At 48.4% G+C, this 13,959-nt stretch overlaps 1 protein-coding gene across 2 annotated transcripts in view; it reads right to left on the minus strand.

Annotated features, from left to right (window-relative positions):
* The window catches only part of YPEL1 (yippee like 1), a 37,097-nt gene that overhangs the window by 12,368 nt on the left and 10,770 nt on the right, over positions 1–13,959 (minus strand). For both annotated transcript variants that reach the window (XM_030914358.1, XM_030914359.1), the window contains exon 2: positions 1,524–1,804. In XM_030914358.1, coding sequence (XP_030770218.1) covers positions 1,524–1,640 — 117 coding nt within the window. In that variant the 5' untranslated portion in view covers positions 1,641–1,804. The remainder of the gene's footprint in view (positions 1–1,523; positions 1,805–13,959) is intronic.

Below are 13,959 nucleotides of genomic sequence, written 5' to 3' on the forward strand. Positions count from 1 at the left end.
CCTCGTGATCTGCCCGCCTCGGCCTCCCAAAGTGCTGGGATTACAGGCGTGAGCTACCGTACCCAGCTGATACAATTTTTAAAACAGCTCAGTGATGACCTCCAGGCTCTTCAGCAGAAGTATCTCAAATTCCTTTTGACCATGTAGCAATGAACACACCTGGCATGCTTCCAAAACAAAACCATGCTTGGGGCTGGACACTGACCACCTGCTCAGTGCTCAGGTCACCTGCTTAGGTCATGGCCAACACACAGGCGTCACGGGGCTCCACAAGGCCACAAGCTTCACTGCCCCTACCTGGGGGCCCAGAGCAGCTCCGCCTCTTGTTACCTCATGTCATTTTACACACTGAGCCTACCTCGGAAAACACTGAGGAAATGGGGTGCCTGGCTCCTTCCACTTCTCACCTCACACTTCCCAGTGCACACAGGAGCCCCAGAGGCAATGAGAGAGCAGAAACTCTGCCTCATTCAACAGTTTCTATCTCAGATGATGAAATGAGGAGCCTCTCACTATTACCTAGTGAAAATACAAGCAGGTAAATGTTCTTCTCATTGAGTTAAACAGGAAACCTAAGAGATTCCTGGCTGGGCGTGGTGGCTCACACCGATGATCCCAGCACTTTGGGAGGCCAAGGCAGGAGGATCACTTGGGGCCAGGAGTACAAGACCAGCCTGGGCAACATGGTAAAACCCTGTCTCTACAAAATAAATAAATAAATAAATAAATAAAATACCTATTAAAGAAGAAAAGATTCCTGAAAGGCAAAACTTCCTGACAAACTTTGTTTCCAAAGTGGTCATGACCTGAGGATGGGGGGAGGTCACGACCTGTGAGGCTGGGGGGAGGTCATGACCTGAGGATGTGGGGAGAACACTGTCATTCCCTGAGTGAGCATCAGCTCTTCCGTGATGTGTGGCCTGTTTAAACGTTCACAACTGGTTGATGATAAATGCCACGCACTGCTAATAAGGAGCTCAGCACAGTAAGGAGGGGCCGGGGGATCTTATTTACATCTTCAAGGCTGCTCACGGGTCCTGTGCACAGAGACCAGCCAGAGCTTCACCCAGGGCTCCTACAGACCCTGCAAATGCAGCCACATCATCTGGGGCATTTTCCTGAGCAACCCCTTTCCTTCTTAACCATACTGAGTTTTTAAAATTTCTTAATACCCTTACTATTAAACTATTTCCACAGATTTTTCTAGACTTCTTTTGCTCATTCAGTCCTCTCTGGTTTTCTGCTCTGAGAAACAAGTGATTCACCTTGCCGCTCGTGATTCTGGCAGTCCCAGCTGCCTGGCCCTGGAAACCCACCCACCGTGCCAGGATCACATCTGAGATCGTGGCATAGCCACAGTTAAGCATGCACAAAATGCTCACCAACACTGCCTAGAAGGCTCTAGGCTTTCAGGACACAGCACACTCAGGAAGTCATGTGATGCTTAAATATTCTTCCACTAAGTAGGTACCACAACGACAAATAATCATTGTGCTATCAATTTTTTGGCATAAGCCACTTGCCTTGGAGATGAGCTCATCATGATTGGCCAGGTGTGCTCTGCAGTGGATGCAGCTGTACGTTCGGTGACAATTCGGCAGATACGCTTGGAAAGTTTTGGACTTTGTCATTTTCACCATCTCTCCTGGGCACTCCTCACTCAGCTCAGGGCTGGTTCTGGAAGAACCGCGGCTCTGCTGGCCTCTCTGACAAAAGAAACACTGGAAAATGCACGCAAGAGCCGTCGTTGTCCAGGAGGGCGTGTGGCACTGTCCACACAGCTGGGACGAGAGAAAAATGTAACCTGTCAACCAATCAGACAAAGTGGTGGGTTACAGAGAGAACACGTGTGTGAAGGAGGCACGTATGGGATTCATATATTGTGAAGCAAACACGCAGGGGGCGGGGGCGGCAGGACTGGAAGTTAAAGATCTTTTTTTTTTTTTTTTTTGAGATGGAGGCTCGCTCTACTGTGCAGGCTGGAGTGCAGTGGCGCAATCTCAGGTCACTGCAACCTCCTTCTCCTGGGTTCAAGCGATTCTCCTGCCTCAGCCTCGGAATAGCTGGGATTACAGGAATACGCCACCACGCCCGGCCTCCCAAAGTGCTGGGATTACAAGCGCCCCTGCGTCTACCAAGATCCAACTCTTTAGTACCAATTGTAGACAAAATGAGCACTGAGTCCATGCCACTGCTTAACCACTTTACATTTAGTTGGAAGTGAAAAAGTGAACTCCTTTTACATGCAAATAATTTGAGAAAAACATTGATTCAAATTCTTCTTATACCAGGTTTGGCTTTGGGAAACATGAAAGAAGAGGCGGAACCAAGACTTCTAGTGAGCGGGCCCAGTGGCAGGGCTGGATGCACCCCACCCCGAACCCGGGAACTCACCATGCAGGGCACTAGGACACTGAGGAATGTGAGGGATGGGTCCAGTATTATTTAATCTTTAAGAAATTCCAGTCCTGAAATAAACCCTCATGTATGGTCAAATGATCTTCAACAAGGGTGCAAATGATCTTCAACAAGGGTGTCAAGACCATTCAATGGGGAAAGGACAGTCTTTCAACAAATGGTGTCACAACAACTGGATGTCCGCCTGCAAAAATATAAAGCTGGACTCCTACCTAACACCGTATACAAATTAACTCAAAATAAAACACCTAAATGTGAGAGCTAAGACTATAAAACTCTTAGAAGGAAACACAGGGGAAAAGCTTCATGACACTGGATTTGGCAATGATCTCTTGGATGCGATACCAAAAGCAGGGGCAGCAAAAGAAAAATAGACACATTAGACTTCGTGAAAATGTACAACTTTTGACTCGATGCAGTGCTCACACCTGTGGTCCCAGCACTTTGGGAGGCTGAGGTGGGTGGACCACTTGAGCCCAGGAGCTCAAAACCAGCCTGGGTAACAAAGAAATACCTCATCTCAACTAAAAATACACAAAATTAGCTGGGTGTGGTCCCTGTGCCTGTGGTCCCAGCTACTTGGGACAGCTGAGGTGGGAGGATGGCTTGAGCCTGGGAAGTTGAGGCTGAAATGAGTTGAGATCGTCCAACTGCACTCCAGCCTGAGCGACAGAGCGAAACCCTGTCTCTAAACAAATAAATAAAAACTTTTATGCTTCAAAGGATACTATCAACAGAGGCAACCCAGAGAATGAGGGAAAATATTTTAAAATCATATACCTGATAAGGTATTAATATCTAGAACACATATATTCTATTTTCTCTCTATACATATTCTCTATATATCTATATTCTCTATCCTAGTTATTGGAATATGTCAAAAAACAAAAAACAAAAAAAACTCCTAGAACTCAGCAAAACAAACAAACTGGTTAAAAAAATGGATAAAGGGCCAGGCATGGGCCGGGCACGGTGGCTCACGCCCATAATCCCAGCACTTTGGGAGGCCAAGGCGGGTGGATCACAAGGTCAGGAGATCGAGACCATCCTGGCTAACACGGTGAAACCCTGTCTCTACTAAAAATACAAAAAATTAGCCAGGCATGGTGGCAGACGCCTGTAGTCCCAGCTACTCGGGAGGCTGAGGCAGGAGAATTGCAGTGAGCCGAGATCGCACTATTGCACTCCAGCCCGGGCAACAGAGCGAGACTCTGTCTCAAAAAAAAAAAAAAAAAAAGAAACAGGTCCGGGCATCGTGGCTCATACCTGTAATCCCAGCACTTTAGGAGGCTGAGGCAGGTGGATCACCTGAAGTCAGGAGTTGGAGACCACCCTGGTCAACATGGCAAAACCCCATCTCTGCTAAAAATACAAAAATTAACCGGGAGTGGTGGCAGGAGCCTGTAATCCCAGCTACTCGGGAGGCTGAGGCAGGAGAATCGCTTGAACCCAGGAGGCCGAGGTTGCAGTGAGCTGAGATCACATCATTTGCACTTCACCCTGGGCAACAGTGAGACTCCATCTCAAAAAAAAAAAAAAAAAAAAAAAAAGGAAATGGATAAAGGATGTATATATCTATATTCTCTATATATTCTAGTTATTAGAATATGTTAAAAAACAACTCAGCAAAAAGAAACAAAATCGGATTTAAAAATGGACAAAGGACCTATTATCTATATTCATATATTAGAATGTATTTAAGAAACTCCTACAACTCAACAAAACAACCCCAATCTGATTAAAAACGGACAAAGGACTTATGTAAACATTTCTCCGAAGAAGATATACAAATGGCCTACAAGCACGTGAAAAGATGCTCCATGAATGGCGTGAACCCGGGAGGCGGAGCTTGCAGTGAGTGGAGATCGCGCCATCGCACTCCAGCCTGGGCGACAGAGCGAGACTCCGTCTCAAAGAAAAAAAAAAAAAAAAAAGATGCTCCATGTCACTGATCCTGAGGGAGGCAGATGAGGACACGCTGAGACACCACCGCACACCCTCTAGGACAGCTACTATCAACACACACGGAAGATAAGCGTTGGTGAGGATGTGGAGGAATCGGAACCTCCTGCATTGCGGGTAAAAATGTAAAATGCTGGAGGCACTATGGGAAACAGTATGGTAATTCCTCAAAAAATGCAACACAGAATTACCATGGGCTCCAGCAATTCCACTGCTGGGTATAAATCCACAACAACTGAAAACAGGGTCTCAAAGCGACATCCGCACACCCACGCTCACAGCAGCATTATCCACAACAGCCACCGGGGGAGCAGCAGTGACCCTCCACAAACGGGCATCCTCAAAATCAAAATGCGGCGTCTGCATACAATGGAATTGTTATCCAGCCTTTAAAAAGAAGGGACTCCTGGCCGGGCACGGTGGCTCAAGCCTGTAATCCCAGCACTTTGGGAGGCCGAGACGGGCGGATCACGAGGTCAGGAGATCGAGACCATCCTGGCTAACACGGTGAAACCCCGTCCCTACTAAAAATACAAAAATCTAGCTAGGCATGGTGGCGGACGCCTGTAGTCCCAGCTACTCGGGATAGCCAGGCGTGGTGGTGGGCGCCTGTAGTCCCAGCTACTTGGGAGGCTGAGGCAGGAGAATGGCGTGAACCCGGGAGGCGGAGCTTGCAGTGAGCTGAGATCCGGCCACTGCACTCCAGCCTGGGCGATACAGAGAGACTCTGTCTCAAAAAAAAAAAAGGGACTCCTGCCATAGCTACAACATGGAGGAACCCTGAGGACACTATGCTCAGTGAAGTAAGCCAGTCACAAAAGACAAATATTGTATGAGGTCCGTAGAGTAGTGGGACTCAGAGACAGAAAGAGCTGCCCGGGGCAGGGGAGTCCCCGCTTCATGGGTGCCATGTTTCAGTTTTGCAACATGAAGAGTTCCTGGAGGTTGGAGGGTGGTGATGGCTGTATAAAAATGTGAATATATTTAATGTCACTGAACTGTATACTTAGAAATGGTTAAGACGGTAAGAGTTAAGTGTACTGACCACAATTATTTTAAAGAAGAGTGTATCGTTTTTACATTTCTAAGGTCTCATTAACAAAAGAAGGTAAGTCCATGACTGATGCTGTCATCATTGGCACCAGGGACGTGCGCCGAGTTTTCCCGGTGGCACCACCCCAGGTCGGCCCGTGACAGGGGGCCTGCAGAGAGTCAGGCACACTGGATTTTCTTTCAGGCCCAACAGAAGAGCAAGGGTTTCCCCAAATTCAAGAGCACAGGTCTGGGAAGAAGAGTCAAGCACTAGCAGTGTCCTTGCACCTGCTCCTCCTGAAATGCACCCCTCACACCCCCACCCCATGCGACCTCTGCTCTGGCGGCAGCCTGTCCTGTACCCTTCTGTGGGACGATACACAGGACGGCATCCACCCCCCAACCTGTGCAGGCACACCTGCATTAGAAGGTTTGAAGATGTGCATGGGCACAATGCAGTGTGTGTAACTGTGTGAACAGAAGACACAAATGGCCTGTGGCTGCCACTCAGGATGGAACTAGGACCCGGTCCCCACGGTACTGCTGTGCCCTTCCTCGGTGCCCCGGCCTGAGACGCTGCCTAACTTGGACTTGGTGCTTCTTGGTCTTTGCTTGTCCGGATGGCTGTGCCCCGTATGTGGCCCTGAGCCACAGTGCTGCGTGTTCCGTGTTTTGAACTTGAAACCAACAATTCTGAGACTTCTCTGCTGATGTGCAGCCAAGTCTGCCTCTGTCCCCTTGTGCAGCTGGGCCCCCTTCACCTGGTGTCCCGTCAGATACACCGCATGCAGCCACGGATGGGGTGTGGATGTGTACTGGCTCGCAGGCTGGCTACTAAATGGTGCTGCTGTCGCTGTCACCCTCTCCTGAGCCGCTCAGGCAGGTGTTTCATTGCAATAACCCCAGGAGCAGATGCCCGTGCACCTAGCAGTGACCTCCCAAGTGCTGGTGACAAGGTCATCCTGCCAGCAACGAACAAGAGTCCCTGCTGATCTTTATCCTGCCAACTCGACATGGTCAAATTGTAACATTTCTGCTGCCTGGCAGGTATAAGGCAGCAGCATCTCATTGTGGCTTTAATTTGCTTCAACCTGATCATACAGGTGGGCACCTTTTACGGTTCCTCCTTTTCAAATCTTTGTCACATTTTCTATTAGCTGCTGGTCCTTTCCTTATTGATTTGTAGAAGTGATAGATTCTGAAAACCAAAGCATGCATTAAGCCATATGGGTCGTGGAATTATAAGCATTACTGGAATGTGGCCATGACTGTGCCTGTGATGGAAACTTCAGGAAACTATAGTATAATGGATATACATACAGTCTACAGATAGATAAAATGGATATGCCATACATACACACACACACACACATATGTGTGGATTATGTATGTACATGTGCATTAATGGGTTTCAAGTTCTCTAAAATAAAAAGTGTAGGCCGGGCGCAGTGGCTCAAGCCTGTAATCCCAGCACTTTGGGAGGCCAAGGCAGGCGGATCACGAGGTCAGGGGTTCGAGACCATCCTGGCCAATATGGTAAAATCCCTGTCTCTATTAAAAATACAAAAATGAGGCCGGGCGCGGTGGCTCAAGCCTGTAATCCCACCACTTTGGGAGGCCGAGACGGGCGGATCACGAGGTCAGGAGATCGAGACCATCCTGGCTAATACGGTGAAACCCCGTCTCTACTAAAAAATACAAAAAACTAGCCGGGCGACGAGGCGGGCGTCTGTAGTCCCAGCTACTCGGGAGGCTGAGGCAGGAGAATGGCGTAAACCCGGGAGGCGGAGCTTGCAGTGAGCTGAGATCCGGCCACTGCACTCCAGCCTAGGCGGCAGAGCAAGACTCCGTCTCAAAAAAATAAATAAATAAATAAAAATAAAAATAAATAAAAAATAAAAATACAAAAATGAGCTGGGCGTGGTAGCGTGTGCCTGTAGTCCCAGCTACTCGGGAGGCTGAGGCAGGAGAATTACTTGAACCCGGGAGGCAGACGCTGCAGTGAGCCGAGATCACACCACTGCACACCAGCCTGGTGACAGAGCAAGACTCCATCTCAAGAAAACAAACAAATATAAACAAACATGCTGCTTACTATGTATAGTTCAAATAAAAAACATCAAAGGTACTTTTTTTTTTTTTTTTTTTTTTGAGACGGAGTCTCGCTCTGTCGCCCGGCCTGGAGTGCAGTGGCCAGATCTCAGCTCACTGCAAGCTCCGCCTCCCGGGTTTACGCCATTCTCCTGCCTCAGCCTCCCGAGTAGCTGGGACTACAGGCGCCCACCACCTCGCCCGGCTAAGTTTTTGTATTTTTAGTAGAGACGGGGTTTCACCGTGTTAGCCAGGATGGTCTCGAACTCCTGACCTCGTGATCCGCCCGTCTCGGCCTCCCAAAGTGCTGGGATTACAGGCTTGAGCCACCGCGCCCGGCCAAAGGTACATTTTTAATTAAAAAAATTTTTTTTTAATTTATTTTATTTTTTTGAGATGGAGTCTCTGTCGCCCAGGCTGGAGTGCAGTGGTGCCACCTCTGCTCACTGCAACCACTGCCTCCCAGGTTCAAGTGATTCTCCTGCCTCAGCCTCCCGACTGGCTGGGACTACTGGCATGCACCACCACACCTGACTAATTTTTCTTTTTCAATTTTTTGAGACAGAGTTTCGCCCTTGTTGCCCAGGCTGGAGTGCAGTGGCACGATCTTGGCTCACCGCAACCTCTGCCTCCCAGATTCAAGTGATTCTCCTGCCTCAGCCCCAGCCTCCCAAGCAGCTGGGATTACAGGCATGCACCACCATGCCCAGCTAATTTTGTACTTTTAGTAGCGACGGAGTTTCTCCATGTTGGTCAGGCTGGTCTCGAACTCCCAACCTGAGGTGATCCACCCACCTCGGGCCCCCAAAGTGCTGGGATTACAGGCATGAGCCACTGCGTCCAGCCCTACTCCCGACTAATTTTTGTATTTTTAGTAGCCATGGGGTTTCACCATGTTGGCCAGGCTGGTCTCAAATTTCTGGCCTCAAGTGATCTGCCTGACTCGGCCCCCCAGGGTGCTGGGATTACAGGCGTGAGCCCCCGCACCCAGCCTAAAAGGTACGTTTTCTAAAAAGAGGTGGCTTAAGATTTCATAGAAACCAACGTTTTGTAAAACTATGACAAGCCAAATACTTGGACCACACCTCCCCTGAGAAGAACCAACAATGCTGACAAAATAAAAGGAGGTTTTCTTAAATGCATCCAGGGGCTGACGACAGTGAGGAATTGCCAGGCACCACCTGGGGATAGCAGAAACCAGAGGGGCGAGCCAACCTGCTCTTGCCCTGATAACATCTGCCCCCATCCAGCCATCCCCGGGCCTCTGATAGTCTAAGGCTGGTCCCCCCCCACACAGCAGTGATCACAGGACAGCCCTCACAGGACGTATGGCCCAAATTCACACCAGTGAGAAGACTCCAAAAGCTCACAGTTGATGGATTTAGTTTAAAATGGCGTTAGGCCGACAGCGCCCCAAGATACCTGGCAGAAGGAAGCGTAAACCTAGTTTGGAGAAAGTATCTTTATCCTAGATCTGAAAAATCCCCACAAGTCATTTCTCCAGGACAGTGAGTAATGCAGTCAACAGTAACCACACATTCATGGAAACAATGCCCCAAGAGCAAGGACAGAAAAGGCCAGCAGCAGGACCAGATCCAGAGACTCAACATCTCAACGACCTGAGGCAGACCCTGAGGCTCCTCTACTTACTATATTCACAGAGGGAACCGGTAAGCTTGAAACTATATGTAAGGAATAGCTAACGGGAAAAAAAAAATGACCTTGCAGAAAAACAGGAGTAGAAATTCTAGAAATAAACAGCATTAAGCCCAATGGGTTTAACAGGAATAAGAGAATAAAAAGAGAATACACACACTGAAGATACGTCAGAATAAATTTTGCCGAAGAAAGAAAAGTGAGAGGCCAGGCATGGTGGCTCACGCCCTGGTAATCCCAGCACTTTAGGAGGCTGGGGGGTGGGTGGGTCACGAGGTCAGGAGTTCAAGACTAGCCTGGCCAACATGGTGAAACTCCATCTCTACTAAAAATATAAAACATTAGCTGGGCGTGGTGGCAGGTGCCTGTAGTCCCAGCTACTCGGGAGGCTGAGGCAGGAGAGCTTCTTTTGAACCCGGGAGGCAGAGGTTGCATTGAGCTGAGATTGTGCCACTGCACTCCAGCCTGGGTGACAGAGCAATACTCCATCTCAAAAAAAAAAGTGAGAAAGGTGGGAAATAAGAATTTTAAACTAAGAGACTTGAAACAGGGAGAGATGACATTTATTTGGATTTCAGAAGGTTGAGGCAAGAGGAAAATGGGGTAGAGGCACTTTGTGAATAATTAATGATTGTGGATTCTCCAGAATTAAGGAAAGCTACTAATCCACAGACTTAAAAAGCCCAACAGTCCTAAAGCAGGATAAATAAAAATAAAGCCACAGCTAGAGAAATAATGAAACTGCAGAACACCAAAGATAAAGGGGAAAAAAGTCTTAAAAATGTCCAGAGGAAGGAAAAATGACCTGTTCAACAGAACAAGCTCCCAGGTAAAACAACAGAACCCAAAAGGCAGCAGAGAAAGGGACTAGTATGATTCTGAAAGATAATAACTGATATCTCAGATTTTACATTCAGTGAAAATATCTTTCAAGAAGTGGGGCAAAGGCGGGACATAGTGGCTCATACCTGTCATCCCGGCACTTCGGAAGGCCAAAGCAGAAGGATTGCTTGAGCCCAGGAGTTTGAGACCAGCCTGGGGAACAGTGAGACCCTGTCTCTATTTAAAAAAAAAAAGTTTTTTTCAATTAGCCAAGTGTGATGTCACATGTCTGTGATCCCAGCTACTAGGGAGGCTGAGGTGGGAGGATTGCTTGAGTCCAGGGGGTCGAGGCTGCAATGAGCAGAGACTGTGCCACCGCACTTAGCCTGGGTAATGAGTGAGACCCTGTCTCAAAGAAGAAAATAAAAGAAAAGAGAAAAGAAAAGAAAAGAAAAAAGAAAAGAAAAGAAAGGAGAGGCCAGGCATGGTAGCTCACGCCTGTAAACCCAGCACTTTGGGAGACTGAGGCGGGCAGATCATGAGGTCAGGAGATGGAGACCATCCTGGCTAACACGATTAAACCCTGTCTCTACTAAAAATGCAAAAAATTAGCTGGGCATGTCGGTGGGCGCTTGTGGTCCCAGCTACTCGGGAGGCTGAGGCAGGAGAATGGTGTGAACCCGGGAGGTGGAGCTTACAGTGAGCTGAGATCGTGCCACTGCACTCCAGCCTGGGCAACAGAGCGAGACTCGGTCAATCAATCAATCAATCAAAGAAAAAAGAGGGTTGGACTGGCACAAGATACAAAAACAGGCCAATGCGACATGAAAGTGGGCCCAGAAACAGACCACAGGTGGCCACAGACAGCACAGAGGGGCACTGCAGCGCCCGGAGAACAGTTTTCCAGGGGAATACTGCTGGGCCACTGTGCATCTGCAGGAGAAGAGAAACCAAGCTGGATCCCATCCCATAAACAAAATCACCAGTTCATCACATTTCTCAACAGAGATGACCATCGAGCAGGAATTTTGTGGAGGAAATGTCTGTACAAAGGTATACACATGTAAACACACACAGACACCATCTTCTAAATGAACTCCATTTCTTTCTCCAATATTATGTTAAAGAATTTCTGAAAAAGTCTGCCTACATTGGACATTCCTGATGGGTGATTTCCCAAACCTTAAACTCTTTTTTTTTTTTTTTCTTTGAGACGGAGTCTCGCTCTGCCGCCCAGGCTGGAGTGCAGTGGCCGGATCTCAGCTCACTGCAAGCTCCGCCTCCCGGGTTTACGCCATTCTCTCGCCTCAGCCTCCCGAGTAGCTGGGACTACAGGCGCCCACCATCTCGCCCGGCTAATTTTTTGTATTTTTTTAGTAGAGACGGGGTTTCACCGTGTTAGCCAGGATGGTCTCGATCTCCTGACCTCATGATCCGCCCGTCTCGGCCTCCCAAAGTGCTGGGATTACAGGCTTGAGCCACCGCGCCCGGCCAAAACTCTTTCTTACTAGCTGTTATTAAGTCATCTTGTGCTAATCCTGAAATTTTCCCTTGGGTTTCTTAGAATCAAGGAGAAGACCTCACATTTAACGTTAACACAGTACATTTTATTAGATCTTATCTGTTGCCCTGAACTACTGGGCGCTTCATGAATCTGAACCCTGCCATCTCTTCCATATGGCATCTCTTCCATGAAACTTGCTGACATGCCCTGGGGAGGTCATGGGGACAGGTATCAGTTTGGTCACCACCCTCCAGGAGCCCAGCACCATCTCCACCTCTGCTCTCCTGTCCACATGTCCCACATGGTGCACGAGGACGTCATGTGACAACTTGTCAGTACCTTATTCAAATCTACGCATGTTCCACCAATTAATGGAAGAAGTGTTCTGACTTCACTTCTTATTGAACTCATGTTGAATCTTTGTGACATTTTCACCTAAGTTTCTATCTTTTTACTAAAATGAGACTTAAATTAATAAACTTTTGTTTGTCTCTTCTCCTTTCCTTGGACTTCCGTTTAACAAAGATACTAAGAATACGAAGTGAAGCAGCTGAGAGAGACAGGAAACTTATTCCCAAACTGCATATTCAGGTCTCCAGCGTTCAGAATCCCTGCTCCAAGTGACTTGAGTAGAGAGCTACAGAAACGGCCCTTCATTTTGTTCATCATCTAAAAATAAGTAATATCGGCCGAGTGTGGTGACTCACGCCTGTAATCCCAACACTTTGGGAGGCTGAGGTGGGAGGATCACTTGAGGTCAGGAGCTCGAGACCAGCCTGGACAACGTGGTGAAACCCTGTCTCTATTGCAAATATAAGAATCAGCCAGACCTGGTGGTGGGTGCCTGTAATCCCAGCTACTTGAGGGGGCAGAGCCAGGAGAATCGCTCGAACCTGGGAGACGGAGGTTGCAGTGAACCAACATCACACCACTGCACTCCAGCCTGGGCAACAGAGTGAGACTCCGTCCCAAAAAAAGGGGGGTGGGGGTCATTTGCCAAGGGTTTTGTTTTGAATTTCTAAATGCCATGAATGCCTAACTGCAGATCATCTTTTTGAAAAGCCACAGCCCTCACCCCACAGTCAGTAACCCCTGGGGCCAGCACTAGTGCACATCGCTTGTCCTTCCACAAGGGACACCTGTGTTGGGAGTAACAGGGCAGAGGAAGTGAGGACCCTGGGCAGAAGGGGGTGGCAATGACATCTAGGGGGGTTTTTTAAAATTAATTTTGTTTTAGATATGCTGCCCAGGCTGGAGTGCAGTGGCTATTTACAGGCATTTTCAGCCTAGGCCTGCTCACCTCTCTTTAGGCAACCTGGTGGTCCCCTGCTCCTGGGAAGTCACCATATTGATGCCTAACTTAGTGTGGACAACAGATGGGCATAGCGCACTACAGCCCAGAACTCCTGGGTTCAAGCGATCCCCCTACCTCAGCCTCCCAAGTTGCTGGGACTACAGCAGTGCGTGCTGCGCTTGGCAGGGGATTTTATTTAATTTTTTTTTTGAGACAGAGTCTCACTCTGTCGTCCAGGCTGGAGTGCAGCCGCATGATCTCGGTTCACTGCAGCCTCAGCCTCCGCCTCCTGGGTTCAAGCCATTCTTCCACCTCAGCTTCCTGAATAGCTGGGATTACAGGTGCAGGCCACCACACTCAAGCTAATTTTTGCATTTTTAGGAGAGACAGGGTTTTGCCATGTTAGCCAGGCTGGTCTCAAACTCCTGACCTCAGGTGATCTGCCCGCCTCAACCTCCCAAAGTGCTAGGATTACAGGTGCGAGCCACTGTGCCTGGCTGGAATTTAATTTAATTAATTTTTTTTGAGGCAGAGTCTCATTCTGTCCCCCCAAGGCTGGAGTGCAGTGGTGGGATTTCGGCTCACTGCAAACTCCGCCTCCCGGGTTCAAGTGATTCTCCTGCCTAAGCTCCTGAGTAGCTGGGTCTACAGGCACCCGCCACCACATCCAGCTAATTTTTTGTATTTTTAGTAGACACGGGGTTTCACCATGTGTTAGCCAGGATGGTCTTGATCTCCTGACCTCATGATCTGCCCACCTCGGCCTCCCAAAGTGCTGGGATTACAGGCATGAGCCACCACGCCCAGCCAAAAATGATAAAATTTTAAAGTCACTTAGGTGGTTTTATTAAACCTAGATGGTAGAAAAAAAATCACTGACTAGTGTCCTGGCCCATGAAAGGTACTTACATATCTGGGGAATGAATACTTATCAGGTGTATCCTCATATGGAGACAGCAAAAGTAAATGGGGGTTGAAACATCACTACTGCAGCTGGGGGCAGCAGCTCACGCCTGTCATCCCAACACTTTTGGAGGCCAGGGCAGGAGGATCACCTGAGCCCAGGAGTTCGAGACCAGCCCAGGCAAGACAGCGAGACCCTGTCTCTACCAAAAAAACTTAAAAAAAACTAAAAAAAAAAAAAAAAAAAAAAAAGCCAGGCATGGTGGCACATGCCTGT

Source organism: Rhinopithecus roxellana, chromosome 13 (assembly GCF_007565055.1).
Source record: "Rhinopithecus roxellana isolate Shanxi Qingling chromosome 13, ASM756505v1, whole genome shotgun sequence".
In the NCBI taxonomy this organism is placed as follows: Eukaryota; Metazoa; Chordata; class Mammalia; order Primates; family Cercopithecidae; genus Rhinopithecus; species Rhinopithecus roxellana.